This window comes from Asterias rubens, chromosome 17 (genome assembly GCF_902459465.1).
Source record: "Asterias rubens chromosome 17, eAstRub1.3, whole genome shotgun sequence".
NCBI lineage: Eukaryota > Metazoa > Echinodermata > Asteroidea > Forcipulatida > Asteriidae > Asterias > Asterias rubens.
Window position 1 is genome coordinate 13036111 of NC_047078.1, and position 20466 is coordinate 13056576.

The 20466-nt window shown below is 39.3% G+C and overlaps 1 protein-coding gene across 6 annotated transcripts; it reads left to right on the forward strand.

The window, feature by feature from the left end:
- Positions 1-1522: 1522 nt before the first annotated feature.
- On the forward strand, positions 1523-19796 carry LOC117301719. 6 transcript variants are annotated; one of them, XM_033785748.1, is made up of 7 exons: positions 1523-1609; positions 3676-3732; positions 5381-5525; positions 8828-8935; positions 10947-11033; positions 11995-14526; positions 14695-19796. In XM_033785748.1, the coding sequence occupies exons 6-7, from the start codon at positions 12032-12034 to the stop codon at positions 18962-18964; spliced, it is 6765 nt and encodes a 2254-aa protein (XP_033641639.1). In that variant the 5' UTR covers positions 1523-1609; positions 3676-3732; positions 5381-5525; positions 8828-8935; positions 10947-11033; positions 11995-12031; the 3' UTR covers positions 18965-19796. The 6 variants fall into 6 exon arrangements, with proteins under 6 accessions (XP_033641639.1, XP_033641634.1, XP_033641636.1 ...); XM_033785743.1 differs by having other exon boundaries at positions 11995-19796; XM_033785744.1 differs by lacking the exon at positions 1523-1609 and adding an exon at positions 1666-1919 and having other exon boundaries at positions 11995-19796.
- The last annotated feature ends 670 nt before the right edge of the window (positions 19797-20466 follow it).

Genomic DNA, 20466 nt, shown 5'->3' on the forward strand with positions numbered 1-20466 from the left:
ATTTGTGTGGATTATTGTATTCTACTTTTAAAGCATCTTTCTAACCATATGCATTTTATAACAATCGGTTACAAACGCTTTTTATGGACCAACTCGACCGAACCAAGGCAACGTGTTCCTTTAATAAGGGAATCAATGTGTGGTGAAGAGGTTTTTAACTTGTGGTTTCATCCCAATGAGGCCTGGTTCAAGAACCAGGCCTCGGCAGGTTTAAACCACTAGTTGAAAACTGATTCAACACACTTTGATTCCCATTCATAAATACCTTTTCGGTCAAAAACATCAACACTTTTTGGTCAAAAAGTAAAATAAATGCAAAAATTATAACTGTTCAATGATTTCTTTCAACACGACACCCCTCCAGCTATGAAATAGTAAAGCCCTCCGCCACCCTCGGGTAAACAATTCCTTATAAGGTGCTCTTGACCAATAGGAATGAAGAAACTGTCTTATAAGAACAGGTGCAAGCTCGCGTGTCACGCCCATGTTTTAACACTTTTTACTGGTCATAAACAAAGGTTTATACACACCCACGTGACGCGCTCTCCACCAGTAGGAATAGCGAAACTGTCTTGAGGTATTTATGAATAAGGGAATAAAATGGTAGCGACAAGTTCTCACACGGTCGTTTAAAGCCGCCGGGTCGAATTGCTTTGTGATATAAGCTGAAGGCGAGGGCCTTTATCGCACGGCAACGACCCTGCAATCTTTTAAACGGACGTGTAAGAACGAATCACTACTCTTTTATTCCCATTCATTAATGCCCTTTTGTTAAAAAAACGTTAACAAATACAATTACAGACACTTCAACAATTGAAAATTTGAGGTTTGAAATATTTGTTTCAAAAACTTTGTGAAGAGTATGTTGCACGTGGGTTGTGTGTATGCGCGCGCGCGCTTAGAAATAGATTACGTGCGTGCTTAGAAATAATCTTTATAATCTTGCGCGCCGATAGGCGGAAGCCAGCCGGTTATAAACACTGGTCATTATCAACCGTTTAAACAACCCCACGTGACGCGCTCTCCACCAATAAGAGTAGAGAAACTATCTGGGATATTTATGAATAAAAAATAATTATAATGGAACTGGAGAAATACGGCACACACCATCATTGTGAGTGCTACCTGTGATGCAAAATCCCTACCAGTGTGGTCGTTCCCCCCCCCCCCCCCCCCCCCCCCCCCCATCAGAGTGTACCAAGTTACAATGCGAGCGGGATACACTTTTGCTGCACTACGAAATTCCCACTGCCGTAGTGCTTTTCAAATGGACATTTTTGTGTCCTTCTAAATCATTCAGGAAAGGAAAAAAAAAATTGAGGATGGCAAAAAAATACAATTGCGAAGGGACCTGGTACGGCAAGCGGACACGCATACCACCACCGCGCAGCGCAGTCACGCACAGTCGAGTCAAAAATACGTCCGTGTGTACGATACGTCCGTGTGTACGGCCAGGTAGCGCCGTGTATGACGTGTGTGGGAGGCCCACCATACACACACACGGACGGACGATACAATTGGTGGATTTTAGTCTTGGTGTTACTGTTTGTGATGAGTGTACATTAGTGCTGCTGGCCGCACGAATCGAACTGTGTAACTGTTATGTAATGTAAGTATTGGGGATATCAAAACATGCAAAAGGTTCTTGTAAAGGGGTGTACTCGTTATTAAGGAATTTGTTGAATGTGGTGTACATGCAAACCAGAGAAATTGTGCGCTCTTTTGTCTAGTCGACACTCCGGCCGGTCGTTCTCAGAATGTGCACTTACTGCAGCCATGCCCTGTGTGTGTGTACTTAAGTGGACGTAAATCGTAAACATGCTTTCTCTACACACACTGCTGACTGGGTGGGAGCTTGTTAAGCGTGTGCAGACTTTGTTAGTCTAGAAATACCGGATTACCGGCAATGCGTTTTGCTGGTAAGTGTTATATACAGAGGTCACTCACTTGAATTTGCCCGAACTGAGGTGCAAAATGTGAGTAACAAATGCGCAAGTTTGGATCGGCGTATTCGACTCCCTGTAGTGTAAGAAGATTTTGATCTATACTAAGCACGCTACACACAACATTCAATGGGCGAATCCATTTTCCAGATAATAGGGGAGTTTTAGCCTGCACCAGACAAGCTGACTTTCTTTGTGTTTTCTGTGTTGCTCGTTTTGTTTTTTGCAAGAATCATGTTAATTTAGCAGGAATGCTTAGCCATTATGTACAGTTTTAAAATTTGTGATGAACAAATTGTCACTGCTTAGTTTTGATCTTATTTTAAACTTACTATTTTTATATTAATAAAAAATGACAATTTATTGATGTTCCCTAATTTATAAATGAAGTGTTCCAAATTTTACCATTTGCTTACAAAATGGCTGCCTGTACAATACTTTCAATTCCTCATTATTGTTTTTGTGTTTTAAAAGCAAGAATAGCGTGTCTCTGAAGTTTATTTGATTTTAATTTCCTTTGGTAAAAACACCATCCACCAAACATTAGCTCCATTGACCGTCCACACTCCATAAAGTATTGATGAGGACACCGACCAGCCGACCCAAGCAATGGGTTGGATTTCAAAACGCCCAATATTAAAATTAATGAGTTGATATTTAGATTAATTTAGGAACACGTTGCCTTGGATTGGACGAGTTGGTCTATAAAAAGCGTTTGAAAGCGTTTGTTATGAAATGCATAAATTATTAGAAAGATGTTTTAAAAGTAGAATACAAGTACACTCAAAATTGCACGGTTTTCCTTTTACGACGCGAAATAACACGGTCGGGCATTTAAAAATTTGACTCCCATAAATGGCCGACTGTGTTAGTCGACGAGGTATACAGAAAACCGCGCAATTTCAAGACATATTTGCGTAGATCACACTGTATTCTACTTTTACAACATCTTTCTATCCATTATGCATTTTGTAACAAACGGTTACAGAACGCTTTTCATAGACCAACCCGACCGATATAAGGCAACGTGTTCCTTTAATAATATTTTATTACATTTTTGCCCGTCTTTGTTTTACGCTGCGCGTTATTAATAAAGAATAATTCAATAAGCACCATAATTGGTTATGCCAACTTGGATTTGTTTACTTGAAGCACTCACTCGTTGCTGCTTGACCATGGAGCTATAATAACAAGGATGCTGCGACTGAGCAGTTCACGCACACTCCACTGCCTCTAGACACAGGATGCATGGAAGTTTGGGTGCTGGATTGCATTTTCAAAGTTATCAAAAAATCCTCTGTTAACAAGATGGCACGTTTACACCGATGTTGAGGACTTTGAGTTGTAAAGGATGAGAATGAATTGTTTACTTACTCAATCAATTTGTTTAGAAGGACGCAATAACATATCAAATTGTAAATGCAACATACAGGGTGGTCTGATTAACTGGCATTTGAGTTGTAGGCATGTTGGGGTGTTCATATCAAGAGGCCATGGCGGTCAGATGTTTCGGCAGAAGGCACTGCACAGTGCTAACTATGAATTGAAGTTGAACAGATGAAACCAATTAAGGGTGCTCAGGTTGGTGGTGGTTTCTTTTCTTGCCTTTCACCTCTAGGGCCCAGTCTCGGCCTCAGATTTCACCTAGAATCCTTTGCGTGCCGATCGTGCGCATCCGGACATACCTAGGCTATTGGTAAAAGTTAATGCTTCACTTTTTTTAATTATACAGTGAAAGCAGCATGCTGGGAGTCTTGGATGGAGTTTGATTCTATAACGCCTGAACAAGGTGATTAAGGCAACTTTTGTTGAAATCTTTTGCTGCTGTGTGTTGCTGTCAATTGAATTTTGAGTTTAAATTTTTGCTTTGTCTTTAAACTCATTTTACTGTGAAGCGCTTTGAAGCTTGCATACGGCGCTCTATAAATCCATGGTTATTATTATTATTATAACCAACAAAGTTAAACAGTTCGCAAGTTGTTGGGTTTGCAACTACATATAATAGGGATCAAACAAAATTCCACTTAGTCTGTTCGTATCCAACTCGTAGGGCTTTCATGTCAGCTTTTTCCTTGGTTAGGGACTCTCAAGTCTTCTCCAATTTATCAGGGCTCGGATTTGGGGGAAAATACACAAGACTGGTTGTATCACAAAACTTCCTGGACCATAAAGCTTGTTACAATTGACCAGCTAACCAAAACGAGGAAAAATCTACATCATTAATATTTTTTATTTATATGTAACCTACACTAAGAGAAGATTTCTCTCATTTGTCTTATCGGCAAAAGCAGAATGGGAGACTTTTAGATGGTCCTTTTTCACATTATTGTGCATACTCAGACCATGGTGTATAGCTCCATGCTCAGGCATACGCGCGCAGTACTGAGCATGCTCAGGCATACGCGTGCAGTACTGAGCATGCGCAGGCACGCTCAGAGCCACTATGTCGGTTGACGCCAGTATCTCAAAAGTCTCTTATCGAAGGACTTTTGTCGGACTCCAACAGTTGAAGGTACATCTAGCCTAAGCTTGAAAATATAAGACAAAAAATACAGGACCACTAGACTTGTCCAGTCATGAGTTTACTAGCTTGCTTGACGCTAAAAACTCAGGCCTGATCATCCTCATGGTACCTCAACACCAAAGTTTGTTTGAACTTGTATGCCTGGCTCGGTGATTTATAATTGTTATTTGGTTGGGTTTATCCAAAGAATTATGCCATGAATGTAGGTCTGTCCATGCTATGGTAGTCTTACAAATAGTGGCTTCTTATAGGGCTTATATTTGTCACTCGTGACGCTCAAGGGGCTTTTAAACAATCATTATTTTCGTGCAAGGTATGTCGGACCTACTCCTGTAACATTTAACACAATGTAAAATTACAAGGGTGACGCAATATGTAGCCAATCAAACCAGGAACACTGGCTGAACCCTGGGTGAAAACGTTTGTTATAAAATGCATGGTTGGAAAGATGTTTTATAAGTAGAATAAAATGATCCACACAAAACTTTCTCAAAATTGCACGATTTTCCTTATAATACATCAGGAAACAGTCGGAAAATAAAAAGGAAAACAGTGCAATTTCGAGGCAAATTTTTTGTGGATCATTATATTATACTTTTGAAACATCTTTCTAACCATGTATTTTATAACAAACGGTTTTCAAACTGCTTTTCATAGACCAACCTCATCCGATCTAAGGCAATGTGTCCCTTTAACCACTAGGAGGACACTAGAGTTTAGAATGGTAGATAAACCACATGTATGCCAACTTGCAGTCATACATGTATGTTCTTCTTTGTCCAAGGGTGAAGTATCATGCCTGATCAAGGAAAGGATGTAGCATTACATAATCGGGGTTGAAAAGTTGTTATTTTAAAAATAACAAGTTTAATTGGTTGATTTTTAAGTTTGTGTTGTGTGATTTCCTTTCTAGATTCAACCCTGCTACTATTGGTAACATAGTTGACCAACTAAAACTATTCAACTGCGCTGGTCAACGGCCTACTGGTCATTGTTGGTGACACATTTGCACAGAACTTTGTGTGTATAGTATAGATGCATCCACTGTATAACTGCAGGTTGGTAAAGCTTATCTACCATTCATAAATACCTAAGACAGTTTATCCATTCGGATTGGTCGAGAGGGCATCACGAGGGGTTGTTTGAACGAATGATATAACACCAGTAAAAAGTGTTGAAACATGGGCGTGACACGCGAGCTTGCACCTGTGCTTATAAGACAGCTTCTTCATTCCTATTGGTCGAGAGCAAAGGCTGAACAGTTGTGCAACGCACACGATACGCGCAAACTCACACAGCATCTCCTTATAAGGAGATGTTTACCCGAGGGCCTTACCATTTCATAGCTGGAGGGGTGTTGTGTTGAAAGAAATCACTGAACAATTACAATTTTTGCATTTATTTTACCTTATGACCAAAAAGTGTTGATTTTTTTTTACCGAAAAGGTATTTATATGAATGGGAATCAAAGTGTGTTGAATCGGTTTTCAACTAGTGGTTTAAACCCGCCGAGGCCTGGTTCTTGATAATTTACCTTGACTTCGTCTCGTTAAAATTATCAAGTCCAGGCCTCGGCGCGGGTTTAAACACTTAGCTGAAAACCTCTTCACCACACATTGATTCCCTTATTATAAACCTAGTCGATGATATTGAATGATCAGACATGAAAATTTAAGGGTGGTAATTTTACTTCAAATTACAAAATCTTGCATTTTTTATGCATTTCTTAGCTACGGTGGCCCACAACTGTCACGGCAAAACAAAAAGCACCACGGCAAAATAAAAAGCGCCACGGCAAAACAAAAGCGCCACGTCAAAACAAAAAGCACCACGGCAAAACAAAAAGCGCCACGGCAAAACAAAAAACGCCACGGCAAAACAAAAAGCGCCACGGCAAACCGAAAAGAGCCACGGCAAAACAAAAAGCATGCGGGTTAAAGGTCGAAAAGAGTCGCGGTGATTCATGGGATAGGATATAAATGGTCAGCACGCGCAGTGGGCAGTTGATCTTTAGGCCCACGTAATGTGTTGTCGGAAATCGTGTTGGTTTATGTCAGTACACCAGTGGCAGTACAGACAAGTGTGTCATTTTCTGGGGCTTTAGCCCTTGTGACTGGTCGTGAGACGTTTCTATGATACGACAATTGGAGTTTGGACCATGACGTTTCTAGCTGTGGTGGTCAGTCAGTATTCCTAAACATATGCTAAAAATATGGAGAGTACGTTTGTACTAACCAGCAGCTAGTAGTAGTACACTCTGTTCTAAACTAATTTAACTTTTTTGTATACTTAGCTACTATATAGTACTACTAGTACGTAGTAGTACACATCATTGTTATCAACTTGAAAAAAAAGGCTCACTTGCATACAACATAAAATTAAAAATAACAAAAAGAACATAATTATAAAAAATACTAAAATTTAAATTTAAAATATCAGTTTAGTTAGGCTAGCCTAAACTAACTGCGTCACTTAAAATCTGTTAAAATTATCCACCTCCTCTTCCACCTCCTTTTCCACATTAAGAACAAAAATTGTCTGCACTCCCGAGTTCATTCCCGCAGTTACTGCAGAAGGGCATTTCCTTTCTATTTCTTTTCTTCCTTTTTTGTTTTTAAAGCCATTGGACACTTTCGGAACAGACAAAAAATCAAAAGTTCACAGATTTACAAATAACTTACAGGGTTTACTGAAGGTAAATGGTGAAGACTTCTCAAGAAATATTGTTCCATGAAATGCTTTACTTTTTGAGAAAACATTAAAACAATATTAATTCTCGATATCGAGAATTACGGATTTATTTTAAACACATGTCATGACACGGCGAAACGTGCGGAAAGAAGGGGTGGGTTTTCCCGTTATTTTCTCCCGACTCCGATGACCAATTGAGCCTAAATTTTCACAGGTTTGTTATTTAATCTTTAAGTTGTGATACACGAAGTGTGGGCCTTGGACAATACTGTTTTTTACCGAAAGTGTCCAAAGGCTTTAACGTCAGCCAATTATACACTTTCGGAACAGAAAAAAAAAGTTCACATATTTACAAATAACTTACAGGGTTTCTAGAAGATAATGGTGAAAGACTTCTCTTGAAATGTTATTCCATGAAATGCTTTACTTTTTGAGAAAACATTTAAACAATTATCAATTCTCGTCGTCGAGAATTTCGGATTTATTTTGAACACATTTCATTACACGGCGAAACGTGCGGAAACAAGGGTGTTGGGTTTTCCCGTTATTTTCTCCCGACTTCGATGACCGATTGAGCCTTAATTTTCGCAGGTTTGTTATTTTATATATAAATTGTGACACACGAAGTGTGTGGGCCTTTGGACAATACTGTTTACCGACAGTGTCCAATGGCTTGCTATAATTATGCTGATGAGTCAACTCGGCCCCAAGTCAACTCAGTCCGTATGGTTGACGGAAAGTTCTTTGACTTGGAAAACAAATAACTAAATTCCTTTGACTTTGTACATTTAAACGAGATGAGTGTGTACCGATCTCTAGGGTATATTCGATACCTTCAATAGCGTCTCATTTGTTTTTATATTCAACATGTGTTTGTTTCACTTTTGAATAATTGTGTTGGGCGAATAAATTTCAACTGAAAAACAACGAGTTCAATGTATGATTTATGAGAAAATAATGTTTGGTTAAAAATAATAATAATAAACCAAAACTTTCCAGTTCACTTACACGTAATAAAAAAAATCAAAACACTGGACCTATACCAATAAAATAATATGAAAAAAAAATCATTGGTTGAAAACAAAAAGTAAGTAAACTTACACGAACATAATAATATTATCAAGTTAACTTACACGAAACATTACAATAAAATAATTTTAAAAACATGAAGGTTGGTCGAAGGGCCGAGTTGACTTGGGAACGAGTTGACTTGTAACGAGTTGGCTTGGAACTGTGGGATCTAAACGTGTGTACACATTACGTGGGCCTAAAGATCAACTGCACACTGCGCGTGCTGACCATTTATAACCTATCCCATGAATCACCGCGACTCGTTTTGCCGTGGCTCTTTGCGTTTTGCTGTGGCGCTTTTTGTTTTGCCGTGGCGCTTTTTGATTTGCCAAGGCGCTTTTTGTTTTGCCGTGGCGCTTTTTGTTTTGCCGTGGCGCTTTTTGTTTTGCCGTGGCGCTTTTTGTTTTGCCGTGGCGCTTTTTGTTTTGCCGTGGCCATTTTGTTTTGCCGTGGCGCTTTTTGTTTTGCCGTGGCCCTTTTGTTTTGCCGTGGCACTTTTTGTTTTGTCCGTGACAGTTGTGGGCCACCGTACTTAGCACATTCACAGTTTTAAGAATACTCTGAAACAAATTAATTTTGTTATATTTTCTCATATTAGATCAGTACTGAAGAAAAGTTCATTGGGAAACTAGGATGAACATCTGATGAACATCGAGACTCAACGTTTTGTGACTACAACATTTTGTGACTACGACTTTGACACCTTGTGAGTATACATGACTGCACATTTTCATTACTGTAAATATACTAGTGTATGTATGATTAAAAATAATTCTACCTATGAAGTGTTTATAGACTGTGCAAGTCTTGTGCGTTTTCAAGTTTCTTGGACCAAGGTAGTCCCAACCATTATGAGTTTAGGTGTGTGAGATTCTGTTCCTTCATATTTGGAACGATGTAGTTTATGGCGACAGATGCAAAACATCGTATTGTTGGGAAAATGAAAGTTCGCCATGAAATATTTGAGAGTAGAATAAATTTTACAAACTCTATAGAATTTACTTTAGAGGGATTTGGTATCCATTTCTGGTCACTTGTTAACAATTGATTAAGAATACATCCAAACTGATGTCCATGTTAATCATTGTACCTTTGTAATGGTCGCACAAATTTAGACATGATTGGCAAATGGGGTTTCTAAAAAAAAAATTATCTTTTTCAGTTTTAATTTTTACAATTATTTGCCTGACAGATTAAAGGATAAATTCAATCTTTGTGTAATTTTTTTTGTTTTATCCATGTCCTCAATTTAGTTTTTCTTTCTGTTCAAACAGAATGTTAAATATATTTTCGAAGGGTTTCAATTAGAATTCATGACCAAATTTAACATATATTTTGAGGTCCACCAACCAAAAGTCGTCTGTGTTCGTTTTTACATTAATTTCTATGGAATTTTATGCCTGCCGGTGAAGCAAGTCGAAGGGGTAATAACGTTTGCGTAATTTTCCCTTGGTGTGTGTGTGTGAGTACATGCAGGTTACGGTATACACATTCAAACCAAAGACCCAACAAAAGAAGACCATAGAGTTCAAGGTTCGGGAAAGGTCCACAGGAGGAGAATGTGTACAAAACCAATGGGAGCTGTTGCAAAAAAAGTATAAACAAAAGAGGGACAATAGGAGGTCCAGGGTTGCAGTTACAAACTATGGTGTGTTTGCATTGCCTACAAAAGGTACAATAGGTCTAAGCTTGGGCGATACCACCATATTATCGAATATCGCGATACTAATTTGGAACTGATTTCGATATCGGATCGATTTGGTTTCAATCGAAATATCGAAATATTGATATATCGCTATCGCGTATCGCGATATCGACTAAGTATCGCAATATCGCGATGTATTTCCTTGCTGAGACATCTTACATGCCATAGGTTTGGAGTAGAACTAGGAGAATAGGTCATTAGAGCAACTCTCTTATGCTATGACTGTCTCTTCTACAACTTTCACTGGGAGTTTTGAAGACTGACGATGTCAAATTTAATTAATCGCGATTATATCGAATATCGCGATATATTGTCAGCGATATATCTTGAATAAAATAAATCGATATCGCCCAAGCTAAAATAGCTCCTCACTAGTCGGTTCTTTGGTTTCAGGTGTCCTCACTAGTCATTTGTGTACAAAACCAATAGGGATTGCTTCAATACAGGAACAACAGCAAGTACAAAAGGTGTCCTCTAACGTATAGGTGTGCGGTAGCTGTGTGTGTATGTGCGTGTATGTACTCTAATCATTTTCTGAGTAATCTGGCGTATCAACTCCAAACTTGGTTTGTGGATTGGTCTAGGGATCCCCCAGAAGTCTATTGTTGTTGGACCCCCTCAGTTAAATATTAACTTCCATTATGGCTAAAACAAAAGAAATGTTGTCCGAGCAATAGTTTAAAAAGGACTTGGCGTATCAACTTCAAACTTGGGTTGTGGATTGGTCTAGGAATCCCCAGAAGTCTATTGTTTTTGGACCCCCTCAGTTAAATATTAACTTCTTTATGGCTAAAACAAAAGGCTATGTCTATGAGGCACCTGTGAGTTTTATTTTTACACAAACAGACACATTACTTGCATTATAGACAGTTTGGGATGGAAGATTTAGTGAGCACACCTTCTCTACCTTCAACAGACAGGGAACGCTGCATCACAACTGTTCTTTTCTCTCTCAAATGTTTCTTCTTTATATAGACTCTAGTTATTGGTTTGATTGTTTGTGTTATTCCAGGTAAACCTATACAGCAAGTATGAAGATGGGATGGAATTGGTGGACCAACTGCTAAGAACAAACCTCTTGTACACATTGGGATACTAGGTATGTGCTTGTAATATGCTCAAATTAACTGTGTATACCAATACCTGGTTATGGCGTAACACTCTTACTATCTGACTATTCAGTATCACCCATAGGTTCTGATTGAAAGGTATACTATGACAGCCTACAATTAGTTCTTGTTCTGTTGTGAATCTCACAACAAAATGTATACAAGATCGAGAGGCATATTGATATTCCATCAGTGCTAAGTAACCATTGATAACCATTCTCGATAAGAAGCATTATCTTCATGTAAGCGCTAATCCTCCGATCAGATTCGCAGAATGATTCGCAAAATTGTGATTAAAACCTATATTGCACGGCTAATATCACTACCTGCGTCTTGTGTGTTCCTTGTCACGCGCCAAGTTTGCTTGAAGATAAATACGTTATCACATGCGTGCTCGTGGAAATATAGCGCATCCAACAAGGCCGAAGGTCAAGTTGGATATTGGGCGCAGAAGTGCTTTATTTTTCTGTATTCCACTTGCCCTTATATTACTGTCATACAAACTCTAAGTTAAGATGTGACTGGTCAACATTTATCAGTGAAGTCAGATATTTAGTTAAATTTTGACAGAATTTATGTTAACTGGTCTTTTTTATATTTGAAGTTCTTATTCTGAACTCAATGACATCATGTGAATGTTTCTTGAGTCATTGTTGATGTAACATTTATCCATTCATTCAACTTGCAGCACAAATTATTTGCAAAGAGTAAATATATATATAAAACTTACACTGAAGTATAAAAACTATAGTGGAAGAAAACAATTAAAAGAGTAGAGACCCCAAAAAACAAGGTGTTTAAACAATGGCGTCACACACACTAAGCAAAATTTGAACATCAATGAATGAATGCTGATACATTTCATAGAGAATTTAACTTCCTAATGATGTACAATACACAAATAATCACCAGCAGTAAGTTTCAAATGATGTTTGAATTGTTTCATTTCAGATGATTGGTGAGGACTGTAGCTGGTAAGCAAGACAGAATGGAGCCAGATTCAAGCAGTGATAAGGTGACTGGAGTTTCTTTTAACTCTGGCACTCAGGAGTTTGGAGTACATCTACCCAACGGTCTTGAAGCTGCAACAGAGTTGGCTGCAGTACCAGATAATCCCACTATACCTGACACTGTTAAACTTCAAGAAACAGAGTGTGATTCAATATCATCAGACACTCTGTGCCTCACTGCAACACCCCAGATACCAGCCAAAAACTGCACTGATTTATCTGTAAAGACTGAGTCGACGCTCTGCCTCCAGAACAGTCACAAAGATTCAGCTGAATTATCCTCTGGTAACTCGGTAACAAAATGCACTGTTATTAATCAGGATTCAAAAGATTGTGCCAACAGGTCATGTGTCTCCAAGAATGTCACAAACCTTGAAAATGATTTCTGCACTGAAGTAAAAACACCTTTGCAGCTGAAAAAAACCAAAGGTAATTCAAGTGAAACTGAGGACGAGGAGGAGCTTTACGCTGAAAGTATTGTAGAAACAATTAAATTCAAAATCCTAAAGAAATACTTTGGAGACACAAGAAAACCAGGTGTGTTGCATAGACTGCATCATAAAAGGAACTATGGTTCATTTAAATGCAGACAATGTTATTTGTCCTTTCACTATCGCCCCTCGTTAATATTCCACAAGTATTCACATGGTAACAAACATCACCTGTATGAGTGTTGTAAATGTAGCTACAAATCCTCTGCCCCTGGTGCTTACATGCAACATGAGCTACAACACCATCCTGATCATTTATATCAATGTGAAGTCTGTAACATTGCATTCCTACAGAGGAGTACATGGACTAGACACGTTGCTGCACATGTAAACAACCAATCTATGACAAAAGAACACTCTTCCAGTCACTTGGGGGATAAGACTGCAACCCAATCAAAGATGACATGCAACATTCCTGATCAACTGGAGGTAATTCATGGTATGGCAAGCCAGAACACCAAAACACCAAAGCCGAGCTCTTCAACCAAACAGCAATGTGAAACCAGGAATGAACAGATTAAGTGCAAGTTTTGCCAGCAGTTATTCCCATTGGAAGGTGAAGAGTACACCCAGCATCTACAGTCAACTGATAAGAGCGTGACTTCAGCCAAGAAAAGCTGTCCATGGTGTAGCTTCATAGGCAGTTCAACTTGTCATCTAACACGACACAAACATAAAATTCATCTGTGTTGTCTGCTGTGTAATAAGAAGTACCCTCACAAAGATCTATTGAGGCAACATGTTAATTCTTTCCACAGCAGACTTGTGAACAGTCCTGGAAAGATCAAAGCAAGAAGAAGGCCAAAGGCATTTGGGAAAAAGCATAAACCAGGACTATGTTTGACCTCAGAAACATCCCGTCAACAAATGGAAGACCACCAAGAACACAAGAGCCTCCCTAACAATAAGGAGGTAGTGCAACACTGGTACTGCATGACTTGTAAGGTGATATTCCCAACTAAGAGACTTCTTGATCTACACATAAAACTGAATCACCGCCCAATGAAGAAAGCAACTGAAGGTCATCAAGAGCAAGAGAATGATGAGATGGGGCAATGGCGATGTCTTTTGTGTAACACACTCCATGAGACTCTAAGGGAATGTGATAAGCACCTGTTGCGTATTCATCCTGATGAGTATGAATACTGCCCTCGAGATGAGATAGCTGAGCCTACACTATCGGTAGATTTGCCGGTACTGCCAGAATCAGAACCACCATACACATGTAATATGTGTGACTCTATGGTGACATCCTCAGAGCTACTACACAAACATAAGGAGAAATTCCACAAGGTAGCATACAAGATATCCATTACTGAGGAACTCAACGCCAAGCAACGTAGCTACAGATGTAGGTACAGGTGTGGCTACACAGACTGTCTCTATATGAACGTCACTAAACATGAGGTCAACTGTGCACAAAAGGTGCCAGTCACGTCCATAATCCTACCATCAGCAGTGCTCGATACATCCACTGGGAAGTTAATTACCAAGTATTCTGATGTTTTGAAGCCTGATACTGACTCTCATCAATCTCTTGGCCATCCAATTACTGAGCAGCAAGCATCATTAACTGGAACGCTAAGTATTAGCCAAACACTGGCAGTTTCTGTTCAGGGTGACCAGAATGCCGCCAGGAATCAAGCATCAGTTATGAGCAATTTGAATATGGATGAAATGCAGTCAGCTTCATTTAAGTATGACCAGAGTGTTGTTGGAATGGAGCTGCCACCAAAGCCAAGCCGCAAGAATCTCAATTCAAAAGAGCAACCGTCTCAAAGCAACATGCAGACTTTCAACGACAAACACCAACTTCCTGAAAACTGCATGCAGAATGAAAACAAGACTCAGCAAACATCAGACAGTAGCATGCAGAATGAAAACAAGACTCTACAGACATCAGACAGTAGCATGCAGAATGAAAACGAGACTCTACAAACATCAGACAGTAGCATGCAGAATGAAAACAAGACTCTGCAAACATCAGACAGTAGCATGCAGAATGAAAACGAGACCCTACAAACATCAGACAGTAGCATGCAGAATGAAAACGAGACTCTACAGACATCAGACAGTAGCATGCAGAATGAAAACAAGAATCTACAAACATCAGACAGTAGCATGCAGAATGAAAACAAGACTCTGCAAACATCGGACAGTAGCATGCAGAATGAAAACGAGACTCTACAAACATCAAATGGTAGCATGCAGAATGAAAACAAGACTCTGCAGACATCACATAGTAGCATGCAGAACGTAAACATGACTGGGGAAGCTTCAAATTGTAGAATGCAGAATGTGAATGAGACTCGACAAACATCAACTACATGTAATAGCGTGGAGAATGAAAACAAGATGCTGAAGTCTTCACCAACTAGTGTACACAAATTCAAGGGCCAGACACAGTGTGAAAAGGAAGCTGTGATCAAGACAACAGCTATTGATAGGGTTCATGTTATCAAAACATTCAATGGAAAGGAATTACAAGATGTTAGCAAATCACCTCCAAATAGCCAACCACAACCAGTTCAATCAACAATACCAACAGATCAACGTTGGAATTTGACATCGAGTAATGCAGCTAAAATAACTGCACACAAGAATCCTACAATAATTGTTATGCCTAGAGGTTCAGGTAAAAAGACCACAAGCTTAACCAATACAGTGTGCCCAAGAAAAGACAAAGTGATTGTATATCGTAGGCTTGATGAGACGAGTAGTAGCAGTGATGAAGACAGTGACTGCAGCTGGTTAGATAAGAGCAGTTGCTCTTCGGAAGAGAATGAGGATGAAAATGGAGACTTGTCTCCAGTTTTTCCATCAAGTGATGAAGAAGTGGCGGAAAGTGTTCCTAATCAAGGAGCAATCCAATCTGCCAATAGATTGGTGAATCCTGGTACCTCCTCTACACGAAACATCACATCATGTCCACCCTTACTACAACCAACTGTACTCATGAGGTTTTTTCAGGCTATTGACATGTCTGATCTTTACCGACTGGCATTACAAATGATAACAGGATCTCCTCAACCCCATACATTACCTACCTCGGATCCACTAATGGATGCATTCAAGACAACGTCATTTAAGTATAAGATTCCCATGGGATACAGTCATAAAGAATTTCATGACATGCCTCTATTTCCATCATCTCCCGAGGTGATGAGAATTGACTACATGCAAACTTTACCTTCTAAACTTGTAAGTAAGCACTACAAGACTGTAGTTGCAAAGCCCCAAGTGTTGCTGTTAACATCACTAGTAGACAGTGCAGTTCTTGATCATGTCAAGGGGACCGTATTAAAGGGAGTTGAACGTTTTGTGAGGAAGCAGCGAGTGGAGGATCGTAAAGATATAACATTAAGCCTGTCTCAGTACATTGTCTCTCAGTACTTCAAAAATCAAGAGAAGAAAGATTCAAGTCAAAATCCTCTTAATTTCAGTCTTGCCACAGGATCAGGGAACAGCCCAGGAGCAGGTCCAAGTTGTGTAAAGACGAAGCCTTCAATAACTAAAACGCCTGTGTTCAAATCAACTTCAAACAGACCTTCACCAAGTAGCACCCAAAGGGTACAAGTTAACAAACCTGCTGTATATGGAGTTACTAAAACATTGATCAATGTTCCACCGAAGCAGTCCAACATCCAACACAGCTCTCAGCAAACAGAAATGAAGAAGTCATCAGATCTAAAGAAGAAAACAAATGTAGCTTGCAGCAGACTGCCATGCACTAACAGAGAACAAGAGACAACAATTGCAAACAAATCACAGAATGTCCAGGGGAAAGCACCAGAGGTTGGAAAAAGTGAAAAGAAAGATAACAAAAGTGTGAAAAAAGCTACAGCCATCAGGGAGACAGAAAATAGAAAAGATGTGGCAAGTTTGAAGGTCCATAAGAGTCCTACAAAATCTAAGCCTGTCAGGAATGAGAGTGTACCCCTGAGAAGGTCATCAAGACTCCTTAGAACTTCTGACCAACAATGCGACAAGAATTCAGAGGCAAGTGCTGTCACAGCCTGTGACGGCCAGAAACATGCGCGGAAGCGCACAAAGTCAAACGAGCAAAAGGACCACAAAGGGCAAGAAAAGAAACGCAAAATGAGCAAACAAACATGTTCCAATGAGATTGAAATTGAGTCCAAAAACGATAAAGAAAGCTGTCAAAAGGACAATCAAGGTGATTCAAAACCTCCAACAGTACTCAAAGCAAAGACAAGATGTAATGAGAGTCTCCAACCTGGTAGGAACTCAAGCAATTCAGATCAAAGTCCACCCGAATCTTCTTCTTCGTCTTCACAAATAACTTCACTCATAAAGGGAGTAACTGCTTCGGGAGACTTTCAGAGGGCTCAGACATCAAGTCTCAATCATGCTGTACATGAATATTCAAGTTATGATGCACATCATGATGAGCATAATGCAATGTTGCATGTTGCTCCAGAAACCATACTACCAGAGATTTACCTTGATACTAAAGTGCAACATACAGGTACTGAAACCAACATTGTTGAAAGAAATGGCATACTGCAAATGACAAGGCATCCACTTTATGGTCTCAATAGAGGAACAATGCAAATACATACGGGTGCCAATGCTGAGTTACATCCTTTAAACTGTAAGACATACCTAAAGCACATTGGCCATATGAATAGTCCTGCCAAGTCAAAGCTTATGGAATCTGTAGCAACACAAAATGATGTGAAAACAAGAGGTGTGAAACCTCGTATTGATCCTTCATTGCAACTAGATGATACTCCGGTAAAGAAACCATTGATTTGTAAATGGAATGAAAGGATTGAAAACAGTTTCAAACCACTGCTATACAAAAAACCACAAACGTGCATTTCTCATCCAGAAAATCAACATGGTCTCCGTAACTGGGCTGGACACACATGGAAGCAAACAGTTAGCAAAGCAGAAGTATTAGAACTAATGACCAAAAGAAAAACATGGAAATGTGCTCCATATAAGATGGCACAAGAGAGCAGAACGGCAAGGGAGAACAATAATGAGCTGATAAACAAGAGAATCGCTGTAGGTAAAGATACAACAGTCTCAAGTGAGGAAGCCATGAAGCATAATATTTTGGATGCTGGAGAAAGCACTGTGTCCCAAATAGCATCCCATCAGGATTCCTCATTAAATGGAACTCACTCAAATATCAGTGAAGATGGCAAGGAATGTGGTCAATGCACTAACGGTGAGATGTCTGAAGAATCAAGCACAGAAGAAAGGATGGAGTGTGAGGTTGTTCCTTCCAATGCAGAGTTAGAAACAGCAACAGGGGAACGTGGTAGACTAGACACTAAGCCATTGGATGCAGAGTTAGAAACAGCAACAGGGGAACGTGGTAGACTAGACACTAAGCCATTGGATGCAGAGTTAGAAACAGCAACAGGGGAACGTGGTAGACTAGACACTAAGCCATTGGATGCAGAGTTAGAAACAGCAACAGGGGAACGTGGTAGACTAGACACTAAGCCATTGGATGCAGAGTTAGAAACAGCAACAGGGGAACGTGGTAGACTAGACACTAAGCCATTGGATGCAGAGTTAGAAACAGCAACAGGGGAACGTGGTAGACTAGACAGTAAGCCATTGGAGGGGAGTCGCAACATGATTCATAGCACAGGGTCTATAAACCGTTGTCAAGGTACAGCTGAGCATGAGGATAGTGGTGTACAGAAGCAGATCATCAGACGCAGATCATTACGTAATTTACAGTTGAAAAGGAAAGTTGCTGCTAATCCAAAAGATAAACAACACTGTACAGTTGATCATTCCTACATAAAATTTCCAAAGTTGAAGTGCAGGAGGAAAAGTACATGTACAAAGTCTAAAATTGGTTATCAACTGAGAAATAGATGTGGGATAGGGGCAGGCCTTGTGAATATTGGTGTTGGCTCCAAGACCAGTGAAAAGAGACTGAAGGTTCCTCATGATCACTGCTATATTAGCACCAAGAAACCAAAGACAACTGCTATGGGTACAGACAAGACAGATCATTGCTACTATTGGAAAACACAGAGTGCACAAAAGACAACTCATGAAGACGATCGTGCCTGCAAACAAAAAGATGCCTCACTGACACAATGTGACAAAGGGCCAACACAGAAGCCAACGACTCAACATCCAGATAGAATATGCAAACCCACGCACTCACAGGCTCAAGATCATTCTTACTCTTTAAAAAATGAACAAGAGCAAAAAGCATCCATGGATCATTGCTATGTAAGAATTACTGCATTAGTGTGCATGGATGGCATCCAGACTTCATCCAGTGCAACTAATGAACCTGATGCAGTACAACACGTAACTGGGAGAAGTAGAGGAGTTCCAGAAGTTGGTTCACCAAATACATGTAATGAGATGCTGGACAGACGTATTTTAAGACCAAGAAGAAAGGGATACCAGCAGTGATTGACAAGAATGCTTCTGCTACACCCAATCAACAGCCTGTTTGGGGAGTACATGTACAACACTATACTAATAAGCTGATAGCATAGTGTCATTTGTTGAATCAGTTCAGCGTGTGCCGATTGCTATAATTCAGACATGGATGCTTCTTACCCCCAAATTGTTAGTGGTATTCTGAAGATATGTGCAATTCTATATTTGATCAAAATCAAGCAAATTTCATACCAAAAAAGAGATTTGTTATCTTTAGATGTTCCTTAAATTCAACTCTGAATGAAACTTTTGCCACGGTGCATTACAGGAAAAGAAGAAAACAACTTAAGTTTCGGTTGTCGTGATGCTTCTGTTCATTTTTAAATCTACAGCAAAATTAAATGATTATGAAGTACGCACAACCATTTAAGTGCAGTGAAACTTTGCAAAAGGGTGCACCACACGCAATGCAAGTTGTACTTCTATTTCTGCTTTTAAATGTTTAAGAGAATTTTGCTAAAATGAGCCTGCCTGGAGACAACGTTATCTCCCATGAAGCACTAACCCTGCAGCTAGTCTGGGATTTGAAAACAAAGTGACTCTTGTAAATGAAATTCTGTCTTCACATCTATGCAAACCATTTACTACAAATTATCATTTACCAATGTACAATTTACCGTAAAAATGTGAAATAAATAAATATGAATAATCTTTGCAAAAATTAATTCATTTTACAGAATTACATTGAATTGTCCATAAATGTGTAAAATAATATGTATGAACAATGATATACTTATAATGAATATTTATGAGTGCAATGGTGCGAATATGTTCGTGGGTTGAAAGATGGAATGTTCTATTCAACGAGGCAGAGCCGAGTTGAATGGAACATTCCAGCTTTCAACGAATGAACATATTCGCACCATTGCACGAATAAAAACATTCATTATTTGTTTTATATAACATCCAAGTAGATCTTTGTCATTTTGATTGAAAGATACTAATTTCAAAACAAACAAAGCGTAGGCTACAATTTTTAATTGTAGAAGCCGAATGCTAGTAATTTTACTAATAATATGCCTTGCAGTAACACTGCTGCGTTACCAAAGACACGCGCACGCAGTGAGGTTTTTACTCAGCTTTTTCGAAAAGTACCATTGCACGCAGCATGCAATGGTACTTTTCGGATGGAATGAAAAAGCACGGTGAGTGACTCAGCGTGCAATGGTACTTTTATTTGCTATCACGTGACGGACAATCCTCCAATCAAATGGTTAATATCTGCTTGGGTGTTATATAAAGAGTTATAATAATCAGGTTTACTGACAGGGAGATGGATAGTGCACTCTATCTTCAGGTACGCGCTAATCCTCCAATCAGATTGTCAAACCTGAGTGTGATATCAGGCTCCCGGTTTTTATGTTGCACTCTGCGTATTGTGAGTGTCAATGCGTCACGCTCTATATACAGTCATTGCAAAAATTACATTCTAAACTTTGTGCGTGTAAAAACCTAACCTAACCTCATTGACT